Source organism: Ambystoma mexicanum, chromosome 9 (genome assembly GCF_040938575.1).
Source record: "Ambystoma mexicanum isolate Mex_15411 chromosome 9, UKY_AmexF1_1, whole genome shotgun sequence".
NCBI classification, from domain to species: domain Eukaryota; kingdom Metazoa; phylum Chordata; class Amphibia; order Caudata; family Ambystomatidae; genus Ambystoma; species Ambystoma mexicanum.
Window position 1 is genome coordinate 1,541,596,820 of NC_090931.1, and position 15,266 is coordinate 1,541,612,085.

Here is a 15,266-nt window from a genome sequence, read left to right on the forward strand (position 1 = left end):
GAGTGCCTGGAAAGTGAATGGAGTGAGTGCCTGGAAAGTGAATGGAGTGGAACCTGGAAAGTGAATGGAGTGAGTGCCTGGAAAGTGAATGGAGTGAGTGCCTGGAAAGTGAATGGAGTGAGTACCTGGAAAGTGAATGGAGTGAGTGCCTGGAAAGTGAATGGAGTAAGTCCCTGGAAAGTGAATGGAGTAAGTCCCTGGAAAGTGAATGGAGTAAGTCCCTGGAAAGTGAATGGAGTGAGTACCTGGAAAGTGAATGGAGTGAGTGCCTGGAAAGTGAATGGAGTGAGTACCTGGAAAGTGAATGGAGTGAGTACCTGGAAAGTGAATGGAGTGAGTGCCTGGAAAGTGAATGGAGTGAGTGCCTGGAAAGTGAATGGAGTAAGTCCCTGGAAAGTGAATGGAGTAAGTCCCTGGAAAGTGAATGGAGTGAGTACCTAGAAAGTGAATGGAGTGAGTGCCTGGAAAGTGAATGGAGTGAGTCCCTGGAAAGTGAATGGAGTAAGTCCCTGGAAAGTGAATGGAGTGAGTGCCTGGAAAGTGAATGGAGTGAGTGCCTGGAAAGTGAATGGAGTGAGTGCCTGGAAAGTGAATAGAGTGGAACCTGGAAAGTGAATGGAGTGAGTGCCTGGAAAGTGAATGGAGTGAGTGCCTGGAAAGTGAATGGAGTGAGTACCTGGAAAGTGAATGGAGTGAGTGCCTGGAAAGTGAATGGAGTAAGTCCCTGGAAAGTGAATGGAGTAAGTCCCTGGAAAGTGAATGGAGTGAGTACCTGGAAAGTGAATGGAGTGAGTACCTGGAAAGTGAATGGAGTGAGTGCCTGGAAAGTGAATGGAGTAAGTCCCTGGAAAGTGAATGGAGTGAGTACCTGGAAAGTGAATGGAGTAAGTCCCTGGAAAGTGAATGGAGTGAGTACCTGGAAAGTGAATGGAGTGAGTGCCTGGAAAGTGAATGGAGTGAGTGCCTGGAAAGTGAATAGAGCGGAACCTGGAAAGTGAATGGAGTGAGTGCCTGGAAAGTGAATGGAGTGAGTGCCTGGAAAGTGAATGGAGTGAGTACATGCAAACTGAATGGAGTGAGTGCCTGGAAAGTGAATAGAGTGAGTGCCTGGAAAGTGAATGGAGTTAGTGCCTGGAAAGTGAATGGAGTAAGTCCCTGGAAAGTGAATGGAGTAAGTCCCTGGAAAGTGAATGGAGTGAGTACCTAGAAAGTGAATGGAGTGAGTGCCTGGAAAGTGAATGGAGTAAGTCCCTGGAAAGTGAATGGAGTAAGTCCCTGGAAAGTGAATGGAGTGAGTGCCTGGAAAGTGAATGGAGTGAGTGCCTGGAAAGTGAATGGAGTGAGTGCCTGGAAAGTGAATAGAGTGGAACCTGGAAAGTGAATGGAGTGAGTGCCTGGAAAGTGAATGGAGTGAGTGCCTGGAAAGTGAATGGAGTGAGTACCTGGAAAGTGAATGGAGTGAGTGCCTGGAAAGTGAATGGAGTAAGTCCCTGGAAAGTGAATGGAGTAAGTCCCTGGAAAGTGAATGGAGTAAGTCCCTGGAAAGTGAATGGAGTGAGTACCTGGAAAGTGAATGGAGTGAGTGCCTGGAAAGTGAATGGAGTAAGTCCCTGGAAAGTGAATGGAGTGAGTACCTGGAAAGTGAATGGAGTAAGTCCCTGGAAAGTGAATGGAGTGAGTACCTGGAAAGTGAATGGAGTGAGTGCCTGGAAAGTGAATAGAGTGGAACCTGGAAAGTGAATGGAGTGAGTGCCTGGAAAGTGAATGGAGTGAGTACCTGGAAAGTGAATGGAGTGAGTACCTGGAAAGTGAATGGAGTGAGTGCCTGGAAAGTGAATGGAGTAAGTCCCTGGAAAGTGAATGGAGTAAGTCCCTGGAAAGTGAATGGAGTGAGTACCTAGAAAGTGAATGGAGTGAGTGCCTGGAAAGTGAATGGAGTAAGTCCCTGGAAAGTGAATGGAGTAAGTCCCTGGAAAGTGAATGGAGTGAGTGCCTGGAAAGTGAATGGAGTGAGTGCCTGGAAAGTGAATGGAGTGAGTGCCTGGAAAGTGAATAGAGTGGAACCTGGAAAGTGAATGGAGTGAGTGCCTGGAAAGTGAATGGAGTGAGTGCCTGGAAAGTGAATGGAGTGAGTACCTGGAAAGTGAATGGAGTGAGTGCCTGGAAAGTGAATGGAGTAAGTCCCTGGAAAGTGAATGGAGTAAGTCCCTGGAAAGTGAATGGAGTAAGTCCCTGGAAAGTGAATGGAGTGAGTACCTGGAAAGTGAATGGAGTGAGTGCCTGGAAAGTGAATGGAGTAAGTCCCTGGAAAGTGAATGGAGTGAGTACCTGGAAAGTGAATGGAGTAAGTCCCTGGAAAGTGAATGGAGTGAGTACCTGGAAAGTGAATGGAGTGAGTGCCTGGAAAGTGAATAGAGTGGAACCTGGAAAGTGAATGGAGTGAGTGCCTGGAAAGTGAATGGAGTGAGTGCCTGGAAAGTGAATAGAGCGGAACCTGGAAAGTGAATGGAGTGAGTGCCTGGAAAGTGAATGGAGTGAGTGCCTGGAAAGTGAATGGAGTGAGTACATGCAAACTGAATGGAGTGAGTGCCTGGAAAGTGAATGGAGTGAGTGCCTGGAAAGTGAATGGAGTTAGTGCCTGGAAAGTGAATGGAGTAAGTCCCTGGAAAGTGAATGGAGTAAGTCCCTGGAAAGTGAATGGAGTGAGTGCCTGGAAAGTGAATGGAGTGAGTGCCTGGAAAGTGAATGGAGTAAGTCCCTGGAAAGTGAATGGAGTAAGTCCCTGGAAAGTGAATGGAGTGAGTACCTGGAAAGTGAATGGAGTGAGTGCCTGGAAAGTGAATGGAGTAAGTCCCTGGAAAGTGAATGGAGTGAGTACCTGGAAAGTGAATGGAGTGAGTGCCTGGAAAGTGAATGGAGTAAGTCCCTGGAAAGTGAATGGAGTAAGTCCCTGGAAAGTGAATGGAGTAAGTCCCTGGAAAGTGAATGGAGTGAGTACCTGGAAAGTGAATGGAGTGAGTGCCTGGAAAGTGAATGGAGTAAGTCCCTGGAAAGTGAATGGAGTGAGTACCTGGAAAGTGAATGGAGTAAGTCCCTGGAAAGTGAATGGAGTGAGTACCTGGAAAGTGAATGGAGTGAGTGCCTGGAAAGTGAATAGAGTGGAACCTGGAAAGTGAATGGTTGAGTGCCTGGAAAGTGAATGGAGTGAGTGCCTGGAAAGTGAATAGAGCGGAACCTGGAAAGTGAATGGAGTGAGTGCCTGGAAAGTGAATGGAGTGAGTGCCTGGAAAGTGAATGGAGTGAGTACATGCAAACTGAATGGAGTGAGTGCCTGGAAAGTGAATGGAGTGAGTGCCTGGAAAGTGAATGGAGTTAGTGCCTGGAAAGTGAATGGAGTAAGTCCCTGGAAAGTGAATGGAGTAAGTCCCTGGAAAGTGAATGGAGTGAGTACCTGGAAAGTGAATGGAGTGAGTGCCTGGAAAGTGAATGGAGTAAGTCCCTGGAAAGTGAATGGAGTAAGTCCCTGGAAAGTGAATGGAGTAAGTCCCTGGAAAGTGAATGGAGTGAGTACCTGGAAAGTGAATGGAGTGAGTGCCTGGAAAGTGAATGGAGTAAGTCCCTGGAAAGTGAATGGAGTGAGTACCTGGAAAGTGAATGGAGTAAGTCCCTGGAAAGTGAATGGAGTGAGTACCTGGAAAGTGAATGGAGTGAGTGCCTGGAAAGTGAATAGAGTGGAACCTGGAAAGTGAATGGAGTGAGTGCCTGGAAAGTGAATGGAGTGAGTGCCTGGAAAGTGAATAGAGCGGAACCTGGAAAGTGAATGGAGTGAGTGCCTGGAAAGTGAATGGAGTGAGTGCCTGGAAAGTGAATGGAGTAAGTCCCTGGAAAGTGAATGGAGTAAGTCCCTGGAAAGTGAATGGAGTGAGTACCTGGAAAGTGAATGGAGTGAGTGCCTGGAAAGTGAATGGAGTAAGTCCCTGGAAAGTGAATGGAGTGAGTACCTGGAAATTGAATGGAGTAAGTCCCTGGAAAGTGAATGGAGTGAGTACCTGGAAAGTGAATGGAGTGAGTGCCTGGAAAGTGAATAGAGTGGAACCTGGAAAGTGAATGGAGTGAGTGCCTGGAAAGTGAATGGAGTGAGTGCCTGGAAAGTGAATAGAGCGGAACCTGGAAAGTGAATGGAGTGAGTGCCTGGAAAGTGAATGGAGTGAGTGCCTGGAAAGTGAATGGAGTGAGTACATGCAAACTGAATGGAGTGAGTGCCTGGAAACTGAATGGAGTGAGTACCTGGAAAGTGAATGGAGTGAGTACCTGGAAAGTGAATGGAGTGAGTGCCTGGAAAGTGAATGGAGTAAGTCCCTGGAAAGTGAATGGAGTAAGTCCCTGGAAAGTGAATGGAGTAAGTCCCTGGAAAGTGAATGGAGTGAGTACCTGGAAAGTGAATGGAGTGAGTGCCTGGAAAGTGAATGGAGTAAGTCCCTGGAAAGTGAATGGAGTGAGTACCTGGAAAGTGAATGGAGTAAGTCCCTGGAAAGTGAATGGAGTGAGTACCTGGAAAGTGAATGGAGTGAGTGCCTGGAAAGTGAATAGAGTGGAACCTGGAAAGTGAATGGAGTGAGTGCCTGGAAAGTGAATGGAGTGAGTGCCTGGAAAGTGAATAGAGCGGAACCTGGAAAGTGAATGGAGTGAGTGCCTGGAAAGTGAATGGAGTGAGTGCCTGGAAAGTGAATGGAGTGAGTACATGCAAACTGAATGGAGTGAGTGCCTGGAAAGTGAATGGAGTGAGTGCCTGGAAAGTGAATGGAGTGAGTACCTGGAAAGTGAATGGAGTGAGTGCCTGGAAAGTGAATAGAGTGGAACCTGGAAAGTGAATGGAGTGAGTGCCTGGAAAGTGAATGGAGTGAGTGCCTGGAAAGTGAATAGAGCGGAACCTGGAAAGTGAATGGAGTGAGTGCCTGGAAAGTGAATGGAGTGAGTGCCTGGAAAGTGAATGGAGTGAGTACATGCAAACTGAATGGAGTGAGTGCCTGGAAAGTGAATGGAGTGAGTGCCTGGAAAGTGAATGGAGTAAGTCCCTGGAAAGTGAATGGAGTAAGTCCCTGGAAAGTGAATGGAGTGAGTACCTGGAAAGTGAATGGAGTGAGTGCCTGGAAAGTGAATGGAGTAAGTCCCTGGAAAGTGAATGGAGTAAGTCCCTGGAAAGTGAATGGAGTGAGTACCTGGAAAGTGAATGGAGTGAGTGCCTGGAAAGTGAATGGAGTAAGTCCCTGGAAAGTGAATGGAGTGAGTACCTGGAAAGTGAATGGAGTAAGTCCCTGGAAAGTGAATGGAGTGAGTACCTGGAAAGTGAATGGAGTGAGTGCCTGGAAAGTGAATAGAGTGGAACCTGGAAAGTGAATGGAGTGAGTGCCTGGAAAGTGAATGGAGTGAGTGCCTGGAAAGTGAATAGAGCGGAACCTGGAAAGTGAATGGAGTGAGTGCCTGGAAAGTGAATGGAGTGAGTGCCTGGAAAGTGAATGGAGTGAGTACATGCAAACTGAATGGAGTGAGTGCCTGGAAAGTGAATGGAGTGAGTGCCTGGAAAGTGAATGGAGTTAGTGCCTGGAAAGTGAATGGAGTAAGTCCCTGGAAAGTGAATGGAGTAAGTCCCTGGAAAGTGAATGGAGTGAGTACCTGGAAAGTGAATGGAGTGAGTGCCTGGAAAGTGAATGGAGTAAGTCCCTGGAAAGTGAATGGAGTAAGTCCCTGGAAAGTGAATGGAGTAAGTCCCTGGAAAGTGAATGGAGTGAGTACCTGGAAAGTGAATGGAGTGAGTGCCTGGAAAGTGAATGGAGTAAGTCCCTGGAAAGTGAATGGAGTGAGTACCTGGAAAGTGAATGGAGTAAGTCCCTGGAAAGTGAATGGAGTGAGTACCTGGAAAGTGAATGGAGTGAGTGCCTGGAAAGTGAATAGAGTGGAACCTGGAAAGTGAATGGAGTGAGTGCCTGGAAAGTGAATGGAGTGAGTGCCTGGAAAGTGAATAGAGCGGAACCTGGAAAGTGAATGGAGTGAGTGCCTGGAAAGTGAATGGAGTGAGTGCCTGGAAAGTGAATGGAGTGAGTACATGCAAACTGAATGGAGTGAGTGCCTGGAAAGTGAATGGAGTGAGTGCCTGGAAAGTGAATGGAGTGAGTACCTGGAAAGTGAATGGAGTGAGTGCCTGGAAAGTGAATAGAGTGGAACCTGGAAAGTGAATGGAGTGAGTGCCTGGAAAGTGAATGGAGTGAGTGCCTGGAAAGTGAATAGAGCGGAACCTGGAAAGTGAATGGAGTGAGTGCCTGGAAAGTGAATGGAGTGAGTGCCTGGAAAGTGAATGGAGTGAGTACATGCAAACTGAATGGAGTGAGTGCCTGGAAAGTGAATGGAGTGAGTGCCTGGAAAGTGAATGGAGTAAGTCCCTGGAAAGTGAATGGAGTAAGTCCCTGGAAAGTGAATGGAGTGAGTACCTGGAAAGTGAATGGAGTGAGTGCCTGGAAAGTGAATGGAGTAAGTCCCTGGAAAGTGAATGGAGTAAGTCCCTGGAAAGTGAATGGAGTAAGTCCCTGGAAAGTGAATGGAGTGAGTACCTGGAAAGTGAATGGAGTGAGTGCCTGGAAAGTGAATGGAGTAAGTCCCTGGAAAGTGAATGGAGTGAGTACCTGGAAAGTGAATGGAGTAAGTCCCTGGAAAGTGAATGGAGTGAGTACCTGGAAAGTGAATGGAGTGAGTGCCTGGAAAGTGAATAGAGTGGAACCTGGAAAGTGAATGGAGTGAGTGCCTGGAAAGTGAATGGAGTGAGTGCCTGGAAAGTGAATAGAGCGGAACCTGGAAAGTGAATGGAGTGAGTGCCTGGAAAGTGAATGGAGTGAGTGCCTGGAAAGTGAATGGAGTGAGTACATGCAAACTGAATGGAGTGAGTGCCTGGAAAGTGAATAGAGTGAGTGCCTGGAAAGTGAATGGAGTGAGTACCTGGAAAGTGAATGGAGTGAGTGCCTGGAAAGTGAATAGAGTGGAACCTGGAAAGTGAATGGAGTGAGTGCCTGGAAAGTGAATGGAGTGAGTGCCTGGAAAGTGAATAGAGCGGAACCTGGAAAGTGAATGGAGTGAGTGCCTGGAAAGTGAATGGAGTGAGTGCCTGGAAAGTGAATGGAGTGAGTACATGCAAACTGAATGGAGTGAGTGCCTGGAAAGTGAATGGAGTGAGTGCCTGGAAAGTGAATGGAGTAAGTCCCTGGAAAGTGAATGGAGTGAGTACCTGGAAAGTGAATGGAGTGAGTGCCTGGAAAGTGAATGGAGTGAGTGCCTGGAAAGTGAATGGAGTAAGTCCCTGGAAAGTGAATGGAGTAAGTCCCTGGAAAGTGAATGGAGTGAGTACCTGGAAAGTGAATGGAGTGAGTGCCTGGAAAGTGAATGGAGTGAGTGCCTGGAAAGTGAATAGAGTGGAACCTGGAAAGTGAATGGAGTGAGTGCCTGGAAAGTGAATGGAGTGAGTGCCTGGAAAGTGAATAGAGCGGAACCTGGAAAGTGAATGGAGTGAGTGCCTGGAAAGTGAATGGAGTGAGTGCCTGGAAAGTGAATGGAGTGAGTACATGCAAACTGAATGGAGTTAGTGCCTGGAAAGTGAATGGAGTGAGTGCCTGGAAAGCGAATAGAGTGGAACCTGGAAAGTGAATGGAGTGAGTGCCTGGAAAGTGAATGGAGTGAGTGCCTGGAAAGTGAATAGAGTGAGTACCTGCAAATTGAATGGAGTGAGTGCCTGGAAAGTGAATGGAGTGAGTGCCTGGAAAGTGAATGGAGTGAGTGCCTGGAAAGTGAATAGAGCGGAACCTGGAAAGTGAATGGAGTGAGTGCCTGGAAAGTGAATAGAGTGGAACCTGGAAAGTGAATGGAGTGAGTGCCTGGAAAGTGAATGGAGTGAGTGCCTGGAAAGTGAATAGAGTGGAACCTGGAAAAGTGAATGGAGTGAGTGCCTGGAAAGTGAATGGAGTGAAACACGAATTCTGGTTAATTGATTTCCAGATTCATGAGGGATTCTCCAAACTGTATTCATTGGTCCAACTCTCCAGCAATATCTGGTGAGAGACTGGTATGACAGCCACTCCTGCCAAGGCTTTGCTCCATAGCCGCAGTGGGAGCAGCCACCATGCCGCTCTCTCGCCAGTGTTGCACATGAGCTGGGAAGGCAAGGGATTAGGATTAAGACTCAAGATTTAATTTAAGAGAAACCTCACCAAAACTAGCAATATTTTGAAATGACAATAAGGAGTTATTTGGACATAAAACTAAAGAAGGATTTATTAACGTGAATATTTACATCATTAATATTAGTGTGCGTTGTTTAATGAACTAGTTTGAGCCCTTGAGAAAGCGTGTGGTGCCTCAGAGGACCCCTCAGTGCTAAACACGAGTCAGTCTTCTAGTGTTGGAGTCTTCCACGCTCAAGCATTTGAGTCTCTGAATGTGCCATCAGTTCTCTGAGTGTCTGAAAGAACACAGAATGTAATCATTGAATAGATGTGGGCTGCACATTAGCTCGAAGTGCTTTACATGACCTTTGCCACTATGCATTATCTTGTGTATGCACACACCGCTGTATTGTGCATAAAACAGAGCAGCGGCAGGTGCTGTATTCATACAGGTTCTTTTTCGCAGATCACAATGGTCAGTTTGTAGCATCTATGTACTCATTTGATTGGATCAATACTGCCATGTGATTACAGGATACGCCAGGATCGCAACCATGGACACGATGGGTGTTAAAGACGAGGCTGCTGCCTGTTCCATGGAGCCGCATGACGCAGCGACTGGAAGTCATGAAGGTAGGTAGTGAGGACTGATGAGGCTGATGCATCCCGGTGCCCCCCTTCCCTCCACCCCCTGCTTGGATTGTATTTCCAGATAATGTCTGACATCTAAATTGATAAGTCCTGCGGGACCTTTAATGCTGCTTGACTGCTCACTTCATGTGCACACCTGCTGACCTGAGACACCTTTCACAACAAGTTACAGAAATGTACCCCAAGCATTATTTATTTATGGTATACGGTTTACAAAAGAAACCTTTAGAATTATATTCAATAAGAAAAGAAAAGAACAGTTAAGTGCATATATACACACATTACCATAGATGTGATTAAAGATACAATGCAACCCCAGGAGCCTTCTTCTACAAAAGTAGGAAACATAGAACAAGCCACTAAAGTCAGTGCAGGAGTAAAACCAATACAAAATTCCAAGTCCTACTTCCCTCAAAAATATCAATAAAATATCACATTTATATACATATGCAGGACATTAGATGGTATAAAAGGATTAGAAATTCATCATACAGGTAGATCATAGAGAAGGTGCATACAAATCTAATGATTTAATAAAGCCCGCCACCGCAAGTCCATCTATGGTTTTATAAATAGAGAGACAGTGAGACCAGATAAGATTTTCTGCCCCCAAGAGTCCCAGGGTATTGAATCTGCCTAAATAGGTGGCCCTAAGACCTTTCAGTGCTGCACAGTCTAAAAGAAAAAGTGACAGGCAGATCCAATAGCCCCAGGGTTGTGGCAGAAACGACATGTAAGATCCAAGTCACTTATCTCCTTCCTTCTATGCAAGACTTCCTTAGGAGGCAAAATATTCCATCTAAGTTTCAGGAGTAGTGAATGGTGGTGGCAGTTAGGAAATTGTGTCAGAATAAAAGACAAGCAGTCTCTCTTCTTATGATGAAATTGTAAGTCGCAAAGAGATGGATAACTATGTAATTTTTCCAGCATATCATTCCAGTCACAACAGAAAAGGAGCTGTTTAACTTTGTTCGGATTGGTCAACAAAGTATCCCTATCAGTAGACAAATCTAATAAGGTCTTGTCACAGAGGTCCCTACATTTTAAAAGAAATAGGTTTCGGTCTAGGGATCCCTGTGAGAAGAGAGTCTTACCCACATCATCATAGAGTGTGTCATGTTTAGGACAGAGCAGGGCAGAGAAAAGTGCGAGAGCTCTCCAAAGGATTCTGGCTCGCAGAGAAACTAAACCCAATTCAAACCTTATAGCCGCTATCGGGACACAATTGGGCAATTTCATGACCTTTTTCCAATAGATACCCTCAAGGGTGTCCCAAAAGGTCAAGAGAACCAAATAGTGTAGTTCCATTCCATATATTAATTTTGGAATCACCTTTCCCTTGAAGAAATCTACCACTGACTTAAAGGAGAACCTGCCATATTTGTTATTTAACTTAATGGACTGTGAGACAAGCAGGAGTACTTTATGTCTGAGTGAGCATCTTAATTCAGTGGCCGATGGTTGGGCCAAAATAAGGAATCCCAGATAGACAATTTTATGTGCTCTCGTGATGTTTTCACTGCCAATTTTCCACACTTGTTTATTCCCTTTTTTCCCCTTAGAAAAGACCATCGTGTGGTTTTACTCAGGTTGATTTTTAGCCCATTAAGTGTAGAGTATTCTTCAAACTTGCATGCAAGTCTTTGCAAGCCCACTTTGGTCTGATCAAAGAGAAGGAAATTATCAGCATATGCCAACCACGAGAGCCTGAGATCCCCCAATTTTGCATTCACCAAGCCTGCATTTCCGAGAAACTCCCCTAAATCTGCCAAGTAGAGAATAAAAAGGCATGGAGCTAAGGAACAAACCTTTCTGACCCCAGTACGTGTCCTTATTCTTCTAGAGAGGGTTCCTTCTAAATCAATCCTAATATGGACTCCCGAGTTCTCATTTATTGCCATAATTAGGTTGAGAAGACCTGCCGGAATCCCCCACTTTGATAATTTTGCCCAGAGCCTTGACCTAATTACCAAATCAAATGCATTTGACAAATCGATTGAGGCAACATAGAGAGTACCAACAAATGTTCCCCATGTTGTGCTTTGTAAGGCAGTTAGAATAAAGCAGTTAAGGTTAGTTGAATGGCCAACCCTGAAGCCTGTTTGTTGTTTCGGAAGGATATGGTTTTCCTTGATCCAAACATTGAGATGAGAAAGAAGCATGGAAGCAAAAAGCTTACAGTCCGCATCAATAAGAGAGATTGGTCTGTAGTTCTTGACCAGAGTTCGTTGACCTCTCTTAAAAATGGGAACAATGTGGGCAGTCTGTCAACTAGCTGGGACATGACCAGTATTAACTACATCTTGAAATAGCAGACACAGAAGTTTTGCCCAGATTTCTGGTTCCGCTTTCAATGTATTTTTCGTCAGGCCGTTAGGACCAGGAGCCCTGGATTTCTTAGCTTTGGCAATTAACCCTACTATTGTCTCATAATCAATGACGGGCTCCCACCTAACGTTTGGTACATCCTCCCTAGTTGTACATGTTCTAGCCCCTCTTCCCCTCTACCAAAGAGTTCGGTATAATGGTCTACCCATTGAACCTCTGGGGTGGCATTCAGTTGGTCAACAACCGCATCCTGGTCTTGGGCTGAAAAGATAGCCCAGAACGCCCTAAGATCTCTTTTGACCAGGACTCTAAACATAAACTACGCATCATTTTGCAGCAAACTAGATTTTCTTGATTTGCAATAATTTTTATATTTTTGACGAATGGATTTTATTTTTGCTTTTTTGTTATCCCAGTCAATGTCAAGCAATTGGACTTCTCTGATAAGTTTCCGAGTATGGGCCTTTTCATTGGCCAACTCCTGATCATACCTATGAGCATGCGATCTTTTAGGATTACCCTTCCTGAGTGAGTCATAGATACTACTATGGAGAGCATTCAGAAAAGTGTCAAAGTGTAAGGTGTTAAAAACCACTTGTTTCCACAAAAGGGAAGTATGATTGAACGAAGAGATAAGTTGACAATTGAGTAGATTAATGTTAGCCGACGACCAACGTACCCCGGTCCCTTGTCCCACAGTGTTAAGTTGTTGTGGTCCCGCTAGGGCAGTAACTTGAGGGGAAAGGAGATAGAAAAGTAACCAACAAAGACCCATGGTCACTCCATGGGTTGAAAGAGACCTGAACCTCAGACGAGAGGGAAGACAAGGAATGGTCTACGAAGACTTACAGGCCGATTCATGGAAAACGCGGCGCACGCATGCGAAAACGTGCGATTCGCAGTGGCACAGAAAAAATCGCAGAAAATCGCACAGAAAACAGCGCACATCCATTCATGGAAGCACGGGCACGAGCAAAATGTGGGATGTGCGCTGAAAAAGTGCGCGCCGCATGCTAGCGCACAGGTCACCTAACGCTGTGCGATAAAGCCACAGCGAATTCGCACATAGCGCGGCGCACATCCCAAAAGTAGGCGGAAAACGGGGCGTGACACGCGGAATGGGGAACAACTCGTGAAAATGTGGGCGGCACAGGGGAGGTCCAGGAGGCAAGTGCGCGGAACGCCCAGACGCTCGCCTACAACAGGCATTCATGGAATCGAATCGGGTAAAACAGCGCACGGCCAAAGACGCGCACAGGCCCATACCCGTACGCCACAGAAAGCAGGCGGTAGCATCCCAATACATGTGCGCCAAAATGTGCGCTTGAAAAATACCGTATACACAGCTCAGCGATTGTGCCTGGGGGAGCGTGTGCGTGCATTTCAGGGGTGCGCGCGAAGTCATACACGCGTTTTGGCTGGGTGCGTGTATATCAGGGGTGCGCAAGAAGTTTCACACGCGTTTTGGCTGGGTGCGTCTATATCAGGGGTGCGTGGGAAGTTTCACACGCGTTTTGGCTGGGTGCGTGTATATCAGGGGTGCGCGAGAAGTTTCACACGCGTTTTGGCTGGGTGCGTGTACATCAGGGGTGCGCAAGAAGTTTCACACGCGTTTTGGCTGGGTGCGTGTATATCAGGGGTGCGCGAGAAGTTTCACACGCGATGGGGCCTGGGGGAGCGGGTGCGTGTATTTCAGGGGCCTGCGGGTGGTTTCACACGCGATGGGGCCTGGGGGAGCGGGTGCGTGTATTTCAGGGGCCTGCGGGTGGTTTCACACGCGATGGGGCCTGGGGGAGCGGGTGCGTGTATTTCAGGGGCCTGCGGGTGGCTTCACACGCGATGGGGCCTGGGGGAGCGGGTGCGTGTATTTCAGGGGCCTGTGGGTGGTTTCACACGCGATGGGGCCTGGGGGAGCGGGTGCGTGTATTTCAAGGGCCTGCGGGTGGTTTCACACGCGATGGGGCATGGGGGAGCGGGTGCGTGTATTTCAGGGGCCTGCGGGTGGTTTCACACGCGATGGGGCCTGGGGGAGCGGGTGCGTGTATTTCAGGGGCCTGCGGGTGGCTTCACACGCGATGGGGCCTGGGGGAGCGGGTGCGTGTATTTCAGGGGCCTGCGGGTGGTTTCACACGCGATGGGGCCTGGGGGAGCGGGTGCGTGTATTTCAGGGGCCTGCGGGTGGCTTCACACGCGTTTTGGCTGGGTACACGAATCCATCGGACCAAAGGCCCTTACAGCGCAGGCGCGTCTGTGACGTGAACTGCACGTCCTAGTCACAGCTCATGTAATAGGTCCTTAGCACGTATACGCGGAAGTGACGTTGGACGTGTGATCCGGTTTAAAAGGTACGTGTAGGACGTCATTTCCTTGTACGTGCTTTTCGTGGAGAGCGAGTGGGTGAAATCTGTACTTCTTGTCGGTTCACACGCGAATTACTTCACAGCGTTTCGAGTCCGTACTCCCTGTTACCTCTGTCAGTTTTTCTTTTCCTCTTTTTCTCTGGACCTGTTTCCTCAGACAGCGTTCACTTCTCCTGTAGTCCTGTCTCCTCAGACAGCGTACAATTCTTCTTTTGGCGGGGGTGTTGCCAACGCGTGGGCGCGCACGCGCGTCTACTTCACGCACTTTTTCCTGGCAGACGGTGAGTTGCGCACCTATTTTCCAACAGTGCTTGCCCCGTGTGTCGCCTACCCCTTCAGAGGTCATTGTAGGCTGCGTGTGACACGCATACGTTCATTATTGTGTTTCTGGGTGCCACAGCGTAGTGCGTGTTTTTGTTTCCACGCACGTGGTCTACGAGGGGTCGCTTGCACGTCATTTTCTGTTATTGGGGTGCCTGTGCTTTGCGTGACCCGTCATCTTTCCCCAGGGGTTCCATTCAGCCTTGCAAGTGCACTAGGGTATGAATACCATCTAGTACCCTACCCCTTTGACCCCCAATTGCCCAGGACAATACTTCCCTGCTACTCCCATACGCACAGCTACATCAGTGCCATGTCTGGGAGGCGAGCAAGAGGTAAGGGTGGCAAAGGTGGCCGACCCTCAAGAGGTGGGCGTGGCGGGCGCGGTAGGGGACGTGGCCGGGATTTGCAGGCTACCCCTAGCACCCCACGTGTGGAGGACCAGTCAGGGAGACCCATGCCCCCCCCCATGGTTGAGGAAAACGTGGCTGACACCATCGATGCTCAGCCCTTGTCGGACCCGTCCATTGTGGCACCTGACCTGGCACAGGCCGACTCCCAGGCTGATTTCCAGGTCCCCAAGTCTAGGCCACGGGTGGCCGTGCCAGTCAGTGTCACCAGGCCACGTGTATCAGGGGCAGCCATGTCATCAGCTGCCCCAAGTAGGTGGAGTGGGAAGGCTGCAGGGGCAGCTGCAGCTCCATCCACCCCAGCTCTGTCTCTCCCAGCCAGGACAGTGTTGGTCCCAGTCCGTCAGTCTGAGGTTCCCCCTGCCACTATCACACTCGAGCTAATGCCTGCAGGAAGTCAGATGGTCAGTGTGCCATTGCACACTACGACACAGTCCACCGGTGCTCCTGCCCCGAGTGGCCAGAGCGGCATATGCCACTCACAGTCCCCACCACCTCACAAGAGGAAGAGGAAGAGTGCTCGTGCACTACAGGCTGATGCCCCAGACACGGCTACACAGTCCGGCACGCCGAGGAAGCCTAGCTTCAATGATGCCGAACTGAATCAACTTGTGCAGTATGTGTCCGATCATGACGCCGAAATGTTGAGCACTCCAGGGTCTAGGATCACACCTGCTTGGCGTCAGGCACACTGGCAGGCCGTCGCGGACAGCATAAGTTCCCTTGGGTTCATGAGGCGCACAGCTACTGAGTGCTACAAGCGATGGAATGACCTAAAGCGCAGGGCAAAGAGTAAGCTGGCCTCAAGTCATGCCGCAACTCTGGTGACTGGAGGTGGGTCTCCAGTAGAGGACATTGAGCTCACTCTACATGAGAATGTTGCTGGGACCTACGTCACAGAGGAGCAGATCCAAGGTGTGGGAGAACTTCCAGATTACGAGGCATTGTCCGGTGAGTGCACATGCATGTGTGTGTGATCCATGTGTACGTTG

General features: G+C 48.2%; 1 protein-coding gene across 1 annotated transcript in view; it reads left to right on the top strand.

Annotated features, from left to right (window-relative positions):
• LOC138489480 (uncharacterized) overlaps positions 1-15,266 on the top strand; it is a 446,304-nt gene that overhangs the window by 335,390 nt on the left and 95,648 nt on the right. The window contains exon 7 of the mRNA XM_069617218.1: positions 8,739-8,837. Within this exon, the coding sequence (XP_069473319.1) occupies positions 8,739-8,837 (99 nt within the window). The remainder of the gene's footprint in view (positions 1-8,738; positions 8,838-15,266) is intronic.